General features: G+C 38.9%; 1 protein-coding gene across 5 annotated transcripts in view; it reads left to right on the top strand.

Annotated features, from left to right (window-relative positions):
* Window positions 1-17,772, top strand: part of SCAPER (S-phase cyclin A associated protein in the ER) — a 165,846-nt gene that overhangs the window by 117,403 nt on the left and 30,671 nt on the right. For all 5 annotated transcript variants that reach the window (XM_037393738.1, XM_037393734.1, XM_037393735.1 and 2 more), the window contains 3 exons: window positions 908-1,031; window positions 9,453-9,682; window positions 13,567-13,722. In XM_037393738.1, the coding sequence (XP_037249635.1) occupies window positions 908-1,031; window positions 9,453-9,682; window positions 13,567-13,722 (510 nt within the window). The remainder of the gene's footprint in view (window positions 1-907; window positions 1,032-9,452; window positions 9,683-13,566; window positions 13,723-17,772) is intronic.

Raw genomic sequence — 17,772 nt, 5'->3', positions numbered from 1 at the left:
AAGAAATGAATTTTGTGTTGATTCTGAAATAGTATTATCTGTACTCAGATTTATCTTCTCTGTGAGTATATTCTGTAGGACTGGTCCCAGCTTCCCTGCAAGTTCTGTTTTGAGAAGAACACTTCAATTGGAGCAGATAGAAATGACTGCACGTGATGCAAAGAATGGTTGGGCATGTTTTGTACATCTGGAGCTTTCGCTGACTTGTCGTGCTTATGACTTTCTGTTCTTACCATTGCAAACGTGTTACCTCCTCATGCCAGCCGTAGGTTGTAGGTCAGTTGATGCCATTGTAGTTTCATACCAGCGCTTAAAGGCTCTGTACAGCAGTGGTTCACAGGATGTCAGGAGAAGTTTCTGGATAGGAATTTCACCTGCTCAGTTTTGCTGGCTTGGTGCAAGCTACTCAGTTCTCTCCGTTCCCTGTGTTAGTAGTTCACAGGCGCTACACAACAGCCTCCCTCTAGAGCTGGTCCTGGTGTACTGTGAATTGCTGTTAATGACTTCATACAGGGGGTGTTTTTTCTTGAAGGTTGCACTAGGAAAGGAACCTCGTACCCAAATTACTTGTGTGATAAAGCTGTAAGCCACAAGAAAATAATATTACATATCCAGATTATGAAATTAACTGATACTCTGTGTAAGTTGTGTTACACGTTTAGAATATGAAGGAGTCCAGTAGCCATACAGTGCATGACTTAAATAAGTATGGCTTCACTGTTTTGGAAGTTATTAATTATTTAGCTGATTTCATGTAAATTTTTAGGTCTGTTTGGAATCCCAAATTTGAGAAGATGGATGTGAGTTGCTGAAGGTTTGGTGATGTGCTTCCATTTAGTTGCTTTTAATTTACTGAAGAAAAAAATAAAATTCTTCCTTTTCTTTTTCTTTCCTTCTGATTTTTTAGGTCACTCTGCAATACATTAAATGTGTACAGCCTCACCTGCAGTAATTGCACAGAAAACTGCACCTATGTTCTTTTTAGTAATAGGATCACATTTCTAATGGACCTGTTGATACACCAGTTTACGGTATGTAAAATACCTTTTTATAATTCAAAAAATTTTACATGCGTCATAAACATTAATTAGAGTATTTAGAGTATAAGAACACCAGGAGATACATGTGAATAAAGCCTCCAAATAATAAGATTCTTTTATTGTATGTATTTGTTAACTGTATCTGCTGTACTTCTATACAAAGGGATATTCTTGCTTCTGCTAATAAACTCTGCAAAAGCATACGTACCAGGAACTTTAGTGAGTGGACAGTGTTCTGTCTTTAATTCTTTCTGAGGTCCTCTTCTTTAATTTACCCTATAGTAATACTTAAAATATAGAATATTATGAGTTATCCATGTGTGTTTGATTCTTACGTGTGTCAGGATCAGGAGTATGTCAGGTCGATACGTTAGTGTGGTTTGATTTGCTGAAGTGGTTCAGTAGCAGGACTTTCTAACTCTGAAAGTTTTAATTTTCCAATGTTTCATTTAATTTGAAATGTCATTAAATATTTTATTTGAAAACTCATTTTTAATTCATAGTGACCTGCTCATCATAAGATATTTAGTCTTGGTTTTCTACTTATAAATTGTGTGTATGTATTTTCATGAGCCAAGCAGTTTGTTAATTGAAAAGTTATGTACATACTTTAAATAATTTAAATGACACTGTTAGAATCAACAAGCCATAGGACTGTTGATGAACACTTTAAAAAGATGGTCCGAAGGTCCTTGACACAAAGAAAACCCCAGTGCAACCTGTGCATTCTCCTCTAAGTAGCTGCCAGCTCATTGTTTTTCACCAAATCTTTCCAAGAGGATTCCAGGTATTAGATCCACCGCGCTCAGTGAAAGGTGTGTTTCTGTGCTGGGCCGGCCAGAGCAGGGGTGCGCGCTCGTTACACAAGAGGCGAAATCCTTCAGCACTTCACAAGTGACAGGATTCATTCTGATGCCAGACACCTTCCCTTTTCTGGGAGTAGCACCGTGCAAATGACCTACGCTTCTGAAGAAATACAGAGGGTACATCTTAGGAGATGTTGGCCACCTAGAGAGCAGAGATACTGCACAAGAAAATACACTACACGTAGAGCCAGTTTCAGTCCCTTGCCAAACACTACCCTTGAATTGCAGCAAAACTGTAATTAAAGCTTAGTGTTCCCCGTGATGCACAGTGGACTTTTTTTTTTCCCCTATGCATAAAGCTTCTTATGTTCTCTTCAGACAAAATTGGCCCTTGCACCAGCATATCTTCATAGTTCCGTGAAGTACATATTTAAGTATAAAAAAATAAATGGTGGTGCGTTTCTGACCCTGATTTTTCTCTCTTGAAAATATAATAAACCAGATCAAGTCTGAATTTTTCTTTTTCACAAAAAAAAATTTGGACAAATGGAGAACACTTTTTTTTTAATGGATCCAGCTCTAAATACCAAAATATTAAAAGACACCCTTCCGAACAATTTACGTGCCTCCAGTATTCCTAGTTTGATGAGCTTGGATGATGTTGCCTTTGCCTGTAATGTGTGTATTTCCACTTATTGTTGGAAAAAAAGCCCGAGGTAATACCCAAAAGTAATAAATGAGAATGTATATTTGTAAGGTTTTAACAAATTGTTAACAAGTATGCCAATATTTGCTGAATACAAACAGAAAGAATTCAGTTTTGAGAAACCTTTAAATATATCCTTGAATACAGCTAGTATGAACATTACTTCCAACCAATTTAATGTGGTTTTAGTTTTGGTTTTATTCATCGGTAGAATGCAATGTCAGCTTCAGTGTTGCTAAAATGCAGAGCTATATATTTTTAAAGAATAAAATTTAAACAAGTCACTTCTCATTGATGATAAAATACTTACTTTTCTTTATTCATGTGTAACATTTTCCTCCTCAAAATATTACTTAAGGAATTATAAAAAAAGCAAAACTATTTTTTCTCTGACGAAAGCTGGGATACCAACGGGAAATGGTAGAATAACAAACGGACTGTATTTCTTACCATTTTGTGACATCCAGCTACCCAGGTTCGTTGTTAGAAGTGTCCTGTTTAGACCTCCTTTTATCTAATACCTAAACAGACTGGTAGAAAACCTTCTGTAGGCTACTTGCCATTTTACCTTTCTTAGCCTCCTTGGCTCAGGTGACACAAAGTCGATGGCTGTTGAGGTCAGCAGTAGTGTGTTTCCTGATTTCAGTGGTTAATGGATCAAACCTTCCCAACTACATCCATGCAGGTCTTGTGCTCGAGCTGTAACTTCATTTATCTACAGACTGAGCTCTCTGCTCTTCTTTGTCTACTGTACCCGGAAGACAGTTGCAAAATAATGAGAACTTTTTTGATTGTATATTTTGGAAGGTTTCACACTGAGAGAAGTATACGTGAAGCTGAGCTGTGAGTGTGTAAGGATAGTTTTGGGTTTGTTTTTTTTTTAGACAGCCGTCATACACTGTTCCGTGAAGATAACTGGAAAAAACGTAGATATAAACTGTAAATATCTGTGCCTGCATTTGTAAATAATTTTTCGTTTAGTAAACAGATTGGGGGTTGGGAGTGTTTCTTGGATATCTGTCCTTTCATGATTTCACAATGAGAATGACAGTTTGGTTTTGAACTATACGTTCTCGGATAGATGAAAGTGACATTTCAAAAAGCTTTTGAGAATAACAAGCTGGACAAGACCACCTTGTCCAGTAAAACTCCTTAGAAGATTTTGTTCATTTATTCAGATCTTTTCCATCATAGCATACCTGCTGTTACCAGTTAAAGCACAGTGCAAATCAATACTCATTGTGAATTAGACACTGAGACATTTCTGCTGTGCACTTCATAGAGTCGTGGAATTCTGTTCATGTGCGTTCCTGCTAGTACCCTGCACATGCAATAAAATCTTTAGACTCTTAAGATTAATTGCAAAAGGCTAGAATCAGATTATTTTTATTACTCCTTTAGGTAGCTACATAACACAGCACCAAGGCCTTTTCTGCTCCTCTTCCCGCCCCAGCAGCCAGCAGGCAGGGGGTGCACAGGGGGCCGGGAGGGGACACTGACCCCAGCTGGCCCAGGGGCTGTGCCACACTGTACGATGACGATGTCGATGTCGTGGTCGTGCTCAGCAGTAATACGAGGGGGAGGTTGGTGGGGGGCCGCTGCTGAGGGACTGGCTGGGCATTGGTCGGGTGGTGGCGAGCAAACTGTCTAGGGTTTTATTTCTCTCTCCCTGTTATTTGGCTTTTCCTTACGTCATCATCATTATTATTGTTATCATATTTCATTTATTAAATTGTTCTTAAACCACGAGTTTTCTCACTTTTACCCTTCCAGTTCTCTCCCCCAGTTCCACCACGGGGGGAGTGAGCTAGTGGCTGCTGGATGGTGCTTAGTTGCTGGCTGGGGTTAAACCACAACCAAATTACTGGAAGTTTTTTTAAGGCAATCTTTGAGTGTGTAACATCTGAACACCCTAAAGTAGATCATTAGTGAACATAAAAACATGTGAAGTTACATTCTGTCTCCCCAGCGTTGTGCTGTTGTGGCACTGACAGTACTTCCAGCCCCTAATAACGAGACTGTGGAGAGTTTCTACCTTCTCGGTCACTAAGAGATCTAAAGCTCTCCCTCTGGTTTCAGTTCTCGTTGAAGACCTGAGGACCAGCACCCAGAAGTATCAAGGCTGGCAAGGAAGTACCTCAGATGTCAGCTCTGTGCATCAGATCATTTCTAAGGCAATTTGGTCAGTGTTGACAGTGTAAAAAAAAAAAAAAAAAAAAGCACAGAAACTTCATGTATTTTTCTTTCTTTTTAATAATGTAACTTTTAAAAGACCAAAAACTTCTGTTTTGTTTATTTACTCCGGTAGGCAGCCAGTATGTTAATCCTGTAGTAAATCTTAAAGATAGGGCTGTGGTAAGAAAAGTCATGACATATTGAAGTGTTCAGCAGTGGAGAGTTTAAACCTTTCTGCACCATCTTAAGCCTATAGACTGCCTGGGCCATTTCCATTTCTTTAGCTGCCACGTAGCAACTCTGACATCCTATAGATAATATTTTGAAAATACATATTTTTTTAGAGTGTTTTTGAGGCAAGCCAAATGACTTACACATGCAAAAAGCACAAAACTGCCACTGTGGGTGGGAGAAGAATACAGCGTAAGTGACCAAATGAACAGCAGTTGGGTGCTTCGATGGGTCTGAAGACTTTCCATTTGGGTTTAGCAGCTCTGTATTTAAAACTCTTCATGGCTGTGAAGGATTATGCTTTTTCCAAGACAAAAATATAAATGAGTTTTCAGTGACAGCTCTAAGTAGCCAACTGTAAATTGTTTGTTGGGAAGTTTTTTTGTTAGCACTGAGAAAAAATGTGCTGTGATATGCAGAGGTACTTCTGGTGACATGAGCCAGAGTGGAGTAGCGTTTGCAGCTATATTAAATGTGTGCCTAAGTGCTTTACTGGATTGGGGCCATATTGTTCAGCATCTTGCAGGATTAAGTCCTGGGTGGTGGGCAGAGCTGAAGAGCTTATGGCAGCTCCGCACAAGCAAGGGAATCCCTGCACAAGGAATTCTCTGCTGAATGGCTTAACAGTGTATGGAGACTGTCACAGAGTTGAGAATCTGGTCATCAGAGCGTTTGGTTCAAGAAGTGATTTAAAGAAGCAGGAGTCTTGATTAGGTCCAGCATTGGCAGTCATCATAAATGCTAAAATAACATTGAGATGTTGGATGTATCAAATGATTGAACAATAGTTACATTTTCGTGGATTTTTCTTTGTGATTTAAATACATTTTATACCAATTACTTGACAAATCACTCTAAGTGTGTAATCATACCTATAGATTTGTGTCAGTTAAACTGTGAAACCAATGAAACCTCAGAAATAAAAATGTGGAATGTTTTAATGTTTATTCATCCACAGCCCATATTCAGCAAACAGTTTCTCTGAATACCATTAACTCCGTGTGTAATCAACACAATGAAAGCAGAGCTTGAAAGCTTTCGTAATTACACTATTAAATCTTAAGATTTCTGACCCCCTTGCCTGATATACTAATCAACAAGCAAAGAAAGACATCACTTTTGGAAGCACTCCAATTAATTCTGAACATAAATCTCAACACATTTTCACACTATCCCATTAATTACTTCTTTGGTAAAAGAGCTGATCTTTTGTCACTCATTTGAGTTTGTATAAGCGGACAGTATTAAAGGTAGGAATTAAGTTCAAACTTACCCATTTTCTGTAAAACAGATTTCTTTCTGTCTCCTCTTTCCCATACACTGTATAATAGCCACATTTGTTCTCACTTTATATTAATACACACACACACTTCCCCAAAAAATTGTATGTGAAAAATCAGCTCTGCAATAAGTGATTGTATTAAGAGTGCCAGATCTATTTATTATACAGATTAGGAAGAGCAGTTTTATATTAAAACACAAACTTGTGTAGCTAAGGGCTATATACTTAGAAAATACAGTTGTCATATGTACATTCAACTAGAAGACAAAAATAAACATTTATTTATAGTACCATCCATTACAGCAAATGGAAGGCTCTACTGCAAAATATTAATAAATCTTTTAGGAAATAAGTAATATATAATTTTTTTATATTAGGTGAAAAAGCAGTGAGTAACATTTGTTAGGAATTTTTAAAACTTGGCATTCCTAGTACAAAGTCACCACATTTAAGTCAATTTATACATTGCAAAGCTTAATCCATCTGTTTCAGTAGGCAATTAGAACCGTTAGGCGTGAATTATTTTAGTCAACAGAAGTTACTGGAGCAACATAATGAGCAACATAATACTATTTTTCCTATTGAACTTGAATAAGCAGCTGAAGACTTCTCACTTGCTCACTTGGCTCATCACCAGAAACAGACTATTACAATGAGTTTTAAGTACCAAGACAAGGCTCAGAGCTGATGAATAATACAGAAATGTGCATGTTGTTCTTTGTTACCAAGTGTTACCAAATCCCTCCTGATACCTGTGCAGAGAGGAATGGTTTTCTGTGACCTCACTCGCGCATACCGAGTGTAAATGATTTTAACCTGGAATGAAAATAAAATTTCAGCCAATATTGATCACTAATTACAGTGCTGAAAGCCTCAAGCCATCTCATAAAAGTGCCTGGGCAGAGGTGTGCTGCTCCGTGGGGTCTGGCAGCGTTAAGCGCAGGGACGTGCTGGGAGCCCTGTGCCCTGACCCCCTGTGCTGCCAGCAGAGCTGCAGGGCAGCTGCCCACGCCTCGCCTACGGCGTGATCCTAAGAGGGCAGGATGTCAGCTGGTTTAAGTTGTCTTGGACTTCAGAAATGAAAAAATAAAAGAAAAAGATACAAAGAAATGACAAGCTCCATGACGATTTCCTTCCAGATGTGTATCCTGCATGTAGATCTGTCTTCAGATTTACATTTGTACATCTCAACTTCAGAGCCTTTCGTAGGAGTGGGCTCTAGTTTAATGATGTAGGAAAATCATATTCGTCTCCTCTGAGGCCTGGTCAGAGAGAACTGCATGTTGTGCTTCTGACATGATTGACAGGTGGCTGACATCTGATGGACAAGTGCAGTGGTTGTCAGGTGATGTTTTATATTGTGATGTTCAGGCCTTTTTTATTCATGGGACTTTTTCCTGCTGTTCTTAATCATTAAAATATAAAGATATCCGTAAAAGTGCTCAGGCTTTCTCTGTGCCTCATGTGAGACTGGTGGGTAGAAGGAATTTCCCATTGGCATCTTTTAGAACCGTATTATTTATGTCATCCTTTACAATGTTCCGTATGTCAGGTTGTGCCCTAGGATTCACACAGTTTTTCTGTCTTCTTAGATAGCGCCTGTAGTTGTTTCGGGATTTGTTTGTTTTGGGTTTTTTTGCGGGGAGGGGATTGGATTCTTCTCATCAGATTTGGTCAGGACAGTTTTGTAGGTTTTTTGATAAGTCTCCTTCTCTGTCAGAAATTTCTACTTTGAACAGTTGGCTTTCAATTTTTACAAAATTGGGACTCTTCATATTTGTCGACTTTGGAAGATTTAGCAGTTCTCTTCCTTTGTGAAAAAAAGCTGGCTGAGAGGACTGTGACTCAAAGACCTGGAGCCTTGCCTTAAGGGTCATCTTGCCAGGGAGGAGCACTTTGCTCTTTGAAATACTTGGTTACTCCGGGTTAGCTTCAGTAGTAAACCACCTGGCTGAGAAGTTCTGACACCTGCTAGGGAAAGGGAATTCTCTGGCAGGTTTTTTCAGGTGCGAAGGGGAACCACTGTAATTCACCTACCTTGACTCAGGGAAGGTTTCCCTCTACGCTGGCGTAAACCAGCCCTGCGTTACCTTCTGCCTGCACCTCAGCAGGTGCCGTAAGTGCTTCTGAGTTCAGTTCTGCAGAAGCTCAGCAGCACAACTGGGTATCTCCTCATAGACTGGAAAAGTTTTGTGTTCCCCAGCATCTTCACCGTTGTTACCAGCTGGCATCTGTGGCCTTGCTGCGGGTTGTCTAAACCTGCTGCGCAGGTGCTTCAATGTGCTGTTTTCTAAAGGGTAAACTAGTATCCTTCCAGATACAGGTTTGGGTTTTTTTCTTAGTTGCGGTTTGAGTTGCATCGCAATCTATCTTGGGTTTTTTGGTAAAAAAAATCTGTAATTTTTCTAACATCAAAATTCCTCATAAAATTCTTTAGAAGGACACTTACATCAGGCTATTTCTGTAATTTTTTGTTTGTTTTTTTGCTATGAAAGAGAAAGTCCATCAGGGATTAGATCTCATTGCAAAGATCGTTCTTGTTGCCTGCAAAGCATATTGCCTTTTTCTGTGAAGAGCCACAGTTGTACCTGCTGTGACACAAGAAATTTTGCCTTTCAAAATACTCACTTCTGTAATCGTCTTTGTTGAGGACTCAAACTGTTGAGTAGCCTTCTGATGGTACATCGTGTTTTTTTCAAAAGTCAGGTAGGGGATTGCTATACAGCAGTAAATTTCTTGCACAGAAAATAGCTATTTTTCTTCTGTATTACTGAATGCTTTGTGTATCCTAGACATTTAATATGCCTTCGTGGTAATGCAGCGTAGTAGTCAAAAGGAACCCTCTCAGTAGTTTGTTTATTCACAGTCAAATTTAAAGGAAAATAAAAGCTTTTTTGCTAGTGACTCATCAAAAATCCTGTGTGTGCTTAAGAGCACAATCATACTGATGAAATACTCTGCTGCTGTAAGGCTTCCTTTGATTCTTGTACACTAAACACTGTTTTGACTTGATACATTCTGTTTCAGCCTGTATTATCTGCATAAGGGGTGTAGACCTCTTCTTGTACCCAAAATGCTTTCATGTCCATGTGTGTGCTATAATATATTGCTTTTTTTTATGTACTCTTATGCAGCTTTCTAATTGTTTCTCTACAAACTTTTATTCTTTTTACTGAATTCTAATTGTTCTTTCTTTTTTTCTCTTTATTTAGGTTAGTGTTCCAGATGACCATAATGCTATTTCAGGCAGAAGTGCAAATAAGCAGATATTTGAAGGTTTAACAACAGGACTTCTGAGGATAACTGCTGTGATTTTCAGATGTCTAATCTCGAGCTTCCCAGATGGAAACAACCACCCTACTGCACTGAAGTTATTACAGGAAGTGAAAAGTAAATCCTCACAAGTGGAAGCCTTCAACAGCAGAGTCCAAGACCTAATCAGGTTAAATAATTAAAAAAAAAACACCACAAACTTCTCTAAACCTTCTTTACTACAGAGAAAGAAAATTACAGTAATTTAAGAAAGGAACAAACTACTCTGACTCGTAACTTAGTAAGAGTAGGTTGTGTGTGTGATCAAGACACCTATTGAAATGCTATATTCTCAAACAAAGATGTTCTTCAAAAAACTGCACACACAGAAATACAGAAAACCAGGAGTCTTAATTTTAGGCTTGGTTTTCTGTGCCCTTTCTGTGCGTTTCATCTCCTGATTACCTAGGAGTCAGTTTCCATATTTATATTATTTTCTCTCAGTTCTCCATGTCAACAATGTGTGTGCCTATTGCCCATGTGGTCCTGCATACCATACATGTATTCATAGAAGCTTGCCGTAGAATATATACTGCTGACTTAAAGATTACCCAGTAATTCCTATAATTGGATTTCAGCCTTTATAATGCAGCTGTATTGTAACAGCAATTTTCTTTTCTAAGTATATTTCTTGAGCAAAATGTCAGTTAAAATAACTCAGTGAATTCTAACAAGTCGACTAAAAGAGAATACTTTTCTCATTCTTACTTGAAGCATTCTAATTCTTTGGTAGAAATACTTGAAGCTGAATACATTAATATATATAATTAGTGTCTATATAATATATACATAAAACTAATACATATCCAACAATATACCAGACTTGCTAGAGCTGTGCAGTTTCACTAGTCATCAGTAGTCATCAGTACTGATGACAGCCCTCTGAAGAAGTGAAATTCTGATTATATGCTACTGCAAATGTGTCACGGTGAGCATCTTCAGACTTTTCCAAGTCTGGTCTGATGTTGACGGATACAAAAAAGACAGCTGGAGGAGGAAAGCAAAACAGATAGTTGTCATAGATACCAGTGACCTCTAAAAGTTTATTGTTCTCATGTAACCCGCCTTCTCCCCAAACAGGTTTTGATAGAGTGTGAAATTTCAGGATGTTGTATTCTCCTCGTTTATGAATGGGAGAGTGGGAGGTCTGCTTATTGATATTTGTGCTGGACAGACATCTGACACTGACTGGGCCAAGCACAGGCATACCCTTAAGATAAGAAGATACATGAGAATCCAGCTAGGTCCCTCACCTCGGGCACTTTAGGGGATCTGGTTATAAATGGAGAATGAAAGGCACAATGACAAGGTAATAGCGCAATTAGGAAAAAAAGAGAGAGGGCATTTTAAACTAGTCAAAAACAGACAAATTCTGTTATTAATGAGAATCTTTCACCTCCTGGTCGTTGTATCGTATGTCCTTGGGGAGTTGATTAAATGAGAGTTTTAGGAAGATGGGGAAGAAAGAGGAAAGTTGATTTTTTTTTTTTTTCTCTCCATTTGGGGCTACTAGACCTGATGCATAAACAACAATTATCTCCACACTGGGTATGAAAGGGGAGCCCGGTTATTTGAACTCTGCCACCATGGGTAAAAAGACTGGGAGATGGAGGTGATAGATAAGAGAGCTTTGACATTCCACTTGTCTGCATGCTCAGTTCTTGAGCGAAGGGAGTGCTTCATGCATCTTCTCATTGTCTCCAGATGCCATTAAGGAATAGTCCCAGCAGACTGAAAACTCTCATCCATTTCTTCTCTGCCAAAAGAGCCGCCACTTTGTGTCCAGGTGTGGGTGTAAAGGAATAGGGACAATGAATACGTTTTGCAGGTGTCAGTCAGACTGTAGAGATGTTCTTAGGCAAAAAGGAAGAGAATATTGATGAGAATAGTTGTACCTTTTTGTGAGTAATCACCTGTCAGTATTAGCTGTATTTTATTTAGTTCTTCGTCTCCCCCCCCTCTGTTTCACAGAGAGATTTCTAGCACTTAGCATTTCTCTGTGACTGTGATGTATCTAATACCCAGCTCTGTTCCTGGAGTTATTCTGCTAATACAGGAGGGCTTGCTTATCACCTGTATGATCAGGTAGATTGCTTAGATCAAAATCTGCAAGAAACCTAACGCTGGTAACCTTTCATGTTGCTAAATAGGACAGACGAGCTTACCTGAGCAGCGAGTGTGCGATTAGTAACCTCGGTGTGTCTTAAAGTGTGTTTAACTGCTACACTTCAGCAGCTTTAAAAATTAATACTGCAGTTAGACTTCTTGCTTTATATCCACTGTGGTTTTATTCTTACTTTCGTTGCTTCCAAAAGCTTTGTGTCAGCAGAGTAAACTTTGGCAGAAAGTCTAGCTCCAAGCACTGAGGAGAGACCAGCCGTTGAGCAACAACACTGTCTGAGAAGTGGAGAGGTTTTCTTCCCTAATCTTAGAAATCTCTGCTTTTTCAAAGTCAGACTGTAAGACATGCGAGGGAATAGTTATTTTTAATAACGATTTGTACAGCTCCTGTGACAAGCATTATCTGATCAGTATAATTTATTTACTGGAATCAATATTATTTAATAATGTTCTGTACTTAGTCAAGTCAGGATGGTCGACATTATGGAAAGATACAGTCAATGGTGTTCCCATCTCAAGGGGGCTCTAAGGGGCAATCACTAACAAATGGTCTTGACAAGCAAGTAGACAGAACAGCTGGTAGGACTGAGTAATATTAATAACAGGATGGTTTAGTGTAGGCTGTTGGTGTAAAAACAGTGAATTGGTTGATGGTGTCTGAAAGCAAGTGGTTCCCTGTGTCTGTTAAGTCAGGTAGAGGCACAGGCTGTATAACAGCAGCTGTTCTGATTTTGACAAGAAGTTTCTCTCACTTAGTAAGAGTGAAGGAAAATACAAAGAAAATTACAGGGCAAAGAGGAGGAGGTGATTGCAGCAGATTTTTTGCCTCCACAAAGGAAGTTATCTCACATAAGTCAGCAGAACGAACAGTTGAGATGGAGTAAAGTCTGAGAAGCTGAATGTTTGTGGTAAAAAAAGGAAAGTGTGTGAAGTTAGGTGATATCAGTAAGGTGACATGGGAAAAAATATGTCTGTGTGCACAGGTTAAGTAGAGTTGGTGATGATCAAAGTATGAGAGAACCTGGTGTGGACAGAGAGTTCTTGGTACAAGGATGAACAGCAAATTTTTTGGCCTAAGTTTCCAAGCCATTAGAAATTCAAAAAAGAAACTTAAGCATGAGTGATCTGATGATCAGCAATCATGATCTCATCTACTCTGATAATAAAAAGGAAAGAGGAGTTTCCAGTTTAAAAATTAAAAAAAAAGTCACTAGCATGGTTTTCTGTGTTTAGTTTTAGTTCAGCTGCTGAGGTTTTTTGATCCTGACCCCTCCGTACTGATGGTAGAAGGTCGTTACCTGCATGTTCTGTATAGTCTCTTAACTGTTGCATATATTGAAAAATGGAAAAAAAATAACCAAAAACTGGGCAGTAGTTGTTATGATACATGTATTGCAATAAAACCTTGTGTGGGTAACATCATTGTCTTCTTGAATTAGTGTGTTCTACAAAGTTGTCTCTCCATGCTAAAAGGAAATTGTGCTGTTGTAAAGCTATCAGGATTATTATAAATCATTTAACCATGACAAAATTCCATTGTCATTCTAGGAGGATGATAAAATAAACATTTACACTCATCTTTCTTGTACAGTATAATACAGATTATCCTACAACAGACAGATCTCTTAACAGAAACTACTGATAGTTACAGAGAGCCAAATCTGAAGTCACCATAATTTGAATTGTTCTATTGAAAGAACAATTTCTTGTTCAATTGTTCTTTCAATAACAGAAAGAACAGAAATTGTTCTTTTCAGTTTCAGAAAGAGTGTTGAAGTAATCACAACCTGCGTTTTGTATGGTTTGATAGTGGAGAAGCAGAAATTGCTTTTGCAAAGTTACCAAAACTGGCATGGAACTATTTTTTTAATACAATTTTTCCTCTGTTTCTAGTTACGTGGTGAACATAGGATTGATAGACAAGCTGTGTTGCGGTTTCCTCTCCATTCAAGGCCCTGTTGATGAGAATCCCAAAATAGCAACTTTTCTACAAAATGCCACAGCAGTGCTGCATGGAATATGTCGACTCTGTTTTGCTGTTAATGGGAGGTAGGTGCGCTTGGCCTGTCATCTTGAATGCGTTCATCAGGCAGCAGCCATTGTAACTGCCCCAGCGCTGCGTTCGTGGAAACGAGCATTCTGATGAGGCTGTTCCACAGGACTGGTCTTAGTCACACAATAATAACCGGAAAAGAAACAGTGCAGGAAATGCACTCTGCTCACCCTTTCACCATTGAACTGTAATTAGTTACCTGCACTGAGTCTTGATTCTTTTAAGTCATTTGTCAGAACTGCAAACTTTATCTCCTTTGCTCATCATTACAGAGAGGGTTTTGTCACTGGTAATTTGAAGTGTCCAGTCCTAAGGACTTCAAGAGGTATTTTATTATCGGCTGAAATCAACTCTTTAATTGATTTGTCTCTACAGCAGCCTAATTCAGCTCCTGTTCTTCAAAATACTGCTGTCAGTATGGGAATTATATTTCCTATGAAGGAAGGTATTACTGTATTTGTCAGGGAATTTTCTAATGCAAAATGTTTGTTATTGTAACCTAATCAAGGCTGTGGGGAGTGAGCATGAGGGATGTGGCTGCTAGCAAATCTGGACTTCTGTCATCTTCAGCGTAGGGCAGCCTGGCACTGTGAAAGTCAGAATTTCAGAGCCCTGGCATGCACGTACTGGAACCCTTAGACTGTTACCTATTTCAGGAAAAGACGAGGCTGACAGAAGTTTACAATGAATTCCTGAAGGATACAATGATGCTATGGTTGAAAAACTAGAGTTAATAAAATATGCAGCAAGAAACAAAGCTGTAGGTAAGAGCTGTTGCTGGTAACCTGGGGATACAGGCACATGGAAAAAGAACTGCAAGAAATATGAGCCCAAAGAGACCATCCCAACTTACTGAAATTTCCCTTTCTGAAAGCTGCCAACTTGGCATTTTACATTCCAGGACAGCGCTGCCAAAAGTCAAATGCTTACTTAAAAAAAAAAAAAAAAGAAATTAAAATCACCCTTCTCTTAGAGGAGAGGAATAGTGGTTCTAGCTACAAAAGTGAGTAATGTAATATTTGCAATTTCTGAAGCAGACACATGCCTCACCCAAATAGTAGCAATCTTTGAACCCCAAATTATACAGCAGTGCTTCCTTCAAGAACATCTGTCCTTTGTAGCAGAATAATAATTTTGGAGGGGTTGAGTGTTTTTCTTCACAGTTGCATGACGTATCTGATCTTACTACCTGCATGTAACAGCAATGCTTGGGATTTTATCCAGGTGTGCTGATTGTGCTCGATTTCCAGGTTGGATTGTTCATTTGAGCGTGAAAAGAAATGAGGGAAATGAACTTGGAGACTTCAAAACTGTTGTCTTTCACTTTTAGATCAAAAGCTTTGGTGTAAATGATTAGAAGGGCAGTTTAAATTAAATATCTTTCATCAGCTGAGCCCACTCTCATTTAAGAAGTGAATGCAAAGTGTAATTCTGTCGTGTTATAGAAGTCCATAGTATTCAAGGTGATTTAAATGGAAAAAGGTATTGCCAAACACAGATGAAGGTGGCAGAAACAGAGCTCAAATGTACCGAATTCCTGTGTCACAATACAGTAATACATGTTGTGTGTTACATGATCTGCAGCACAAAAGGCAGCCTCTCTTTGTGAGAAATACAGGTACCTCTTTCATTCGTGGTAAATGGTAGTGGGAGGCAGCGCAGCCTGTTCAGTCAGAATCCAGCATTTCTCATTCTCCAGCTCGGTTGATACGTGGTTGAGCACCAAACAAACATGCTGTACTATGCTCCTCTGTACACCGGAGTAGCTAACCACTCTGATCATAAAACTTTTGAAGTTGTTACTGAGAGGAAAAATGTCTAGTAAGTAGTACCAACACTCCGATGCTGCATCATGAAAAGAAGGTTTGCCAAAACAATGTCAGCCTTTCACCATTGTTGCAAGAGCAATTGTGAATTGTTCTTTTGATATATCCTCCTCTATAGAATGTTTCCAGTTTGGGAACTTACCTTTATGCTCCTCAGTTGTCATCGTGGGGGGCACAAAATGAATTCGTTTTTTTCTGTTAGAACTATTTCAGGCTGTTATTTGTCATATAAAAGTCATTCCATATTAAATGCATTAGAGTATTTTTATACAGTGTTCTTTATACTGCGTGCAGAGCTTAGTATGCTGCGCTGCTGCGTGGCATAGCGGGGAGCTGGTAGGACAGTAGACACGGGTGGCTAACACCGGGGCCACCTCAGGGCTCTCAGACCATCCCCAGTGCCTGCAACAGTGAAATCCGTTAAGAGCCAGAGGTGACCAAGCCCTGCATGATGCTCCTCCTTTGCTTTCAGACACCCCCAGGCTGTTACGAGTTCTGGGACTGTAACCTGCGGTATCTCCGGAGGGCCAGAAATTAAACACTAACTCATGTATTAAACAATTAAGGGATCCTGTCCTGTGGGTACAAAGCTAGGCCATTTCTGGAGCTCTGCTGTAGGAAGAGCTGTCAGTCTGGATTTCCCTGTATGCCTCGCAAGAGCATTTCATAAAAGTATCCCAAATTTAGTCGAATTTTTCTGAATTGGTACCCAGTGTTTATTTGGACACTTGATGGAAAACAACTTTATAGGCAGGAAAGCGATCTCAGTCAAGTGCCTCCCTGCACCTACCTCTGCATCAGGCAAGATGTCACAACAATCATGATTATTAGAGAATAGCCTCAAATTGTATCATATATGCACGTCGGCATTAAGTATTAAATGAGATCTATGGTTGATATAATGTAGACGATAAACTTTTAAGACAGAAACTTAAGATAGTTTTTTTTATTCCTGTGGTAGACTGGAAAAAAAAACCCAAAGTCATGGAGTTAGCTAGAATAAAGGAAAGTCTTGCTAATGTAGAAACATAAACTGGAGGATTCTCAATTTTAACATCATAAAAAGTTATTGAATTGAGGGAATCCGTTCTGAACATATGTTATAAACATATCTTATTATAAGAGAGGTATTTTCATTAATGGTCAAGGTCTTTAAAAAGATTTAACTTTGATATTGATCTTACTTCTCAGATGATCATTTTTGGTACTGGCTAATAAATGCTAGATTGATTCTTTTAATTGAAGTTTTGCTGTGGATGTAATAGCACGTTTTCCAAACACTGTGTAATATATACAAAAGATCATTTGTTGAAAACGTTAATAACTGTAAACCCATGTGAACCTTGTTTTGATAATTTTTGCGCCCTCATCTCTCACACAGTCAGAATCAGTGAGGGTGACTTGAGACGCCCAGCTGGAAGTCCCACTTTCCCTATGCTGTGTTGCATCCATTGCTAGCAGTGGAGGTGAGAGCTCCTTTCTCCCTCACGAGCCAAAAAAATAAGTGTATGAGAGCTGAAAATAGAGTACTTTCCCTTATTGTACGTAGTGAAAAATCACAAATGCAGTATGTCTGAGTATTGAGCTGTCCCTGCTGAGCAAAAGATTAACCTGACATTTGATACTTTGGCTTGAAAATTGTGGCCATGACAATGCTTAACTTTTTTGCTCACCATTGAGAGTAACAGTAGCCAGAATTGAAAACAGAGACATTTTTATTGACCTGAAATAAAGCAAAATATTAAATAGACTTTATACAGAATAATAGTGGTTTATACAGCCATATAAATCTGTCTTGCAATTTGTGTCCAATTCCAGATGTCCAGTAGCAATGTGCGGGACGATAGCCTTGTTTTCCAGAGTTTATTATTGTATCTATGAGAGATATAAAGCCTATTTTGGGTCCTGGAGCCCTGAATAACACATATGGAGTATGCTTGGCTTGTAAACACAAGACAGAAAACGATGAGCAAGCATGGAATTCAATGAGCGTTAATAAAAATATGGCCATGCTGCCGCAGCTTACCCTTCCCTAAAAGCAGGAGTGAAGACTAAGAGAATATGTGGCAAGTCCTTCATCAGCATAGCAAGGATCTCACTTACATTCCTGTCTTGTCCTGTACTGCCCAGCGTTCTCTGTATCCCTTTTTTCACCCATCAGTCTCTGCAGCTAAAGATTTCTGTCCAAGAAGTGCAGTTGTTACGCTGTGGAGGACTGCG

The sequence above is a fragment of the Falco rusticolus genome, chromosome 7, assembly GCF_015220075.1.
Source record: "Falco rusticolus isolate bFalRus1 chromosome 7, bFalRus1.pri, whole genome shotgun sequence".
NCBI lineage: Eukaryota > Metazoa > Chordata > Aves > Falconiformes > Falconidae > Falco > Falco rusticolus.
This window is presented reverse-complemented; position numbering and strand designations above follow the sequence as displayed.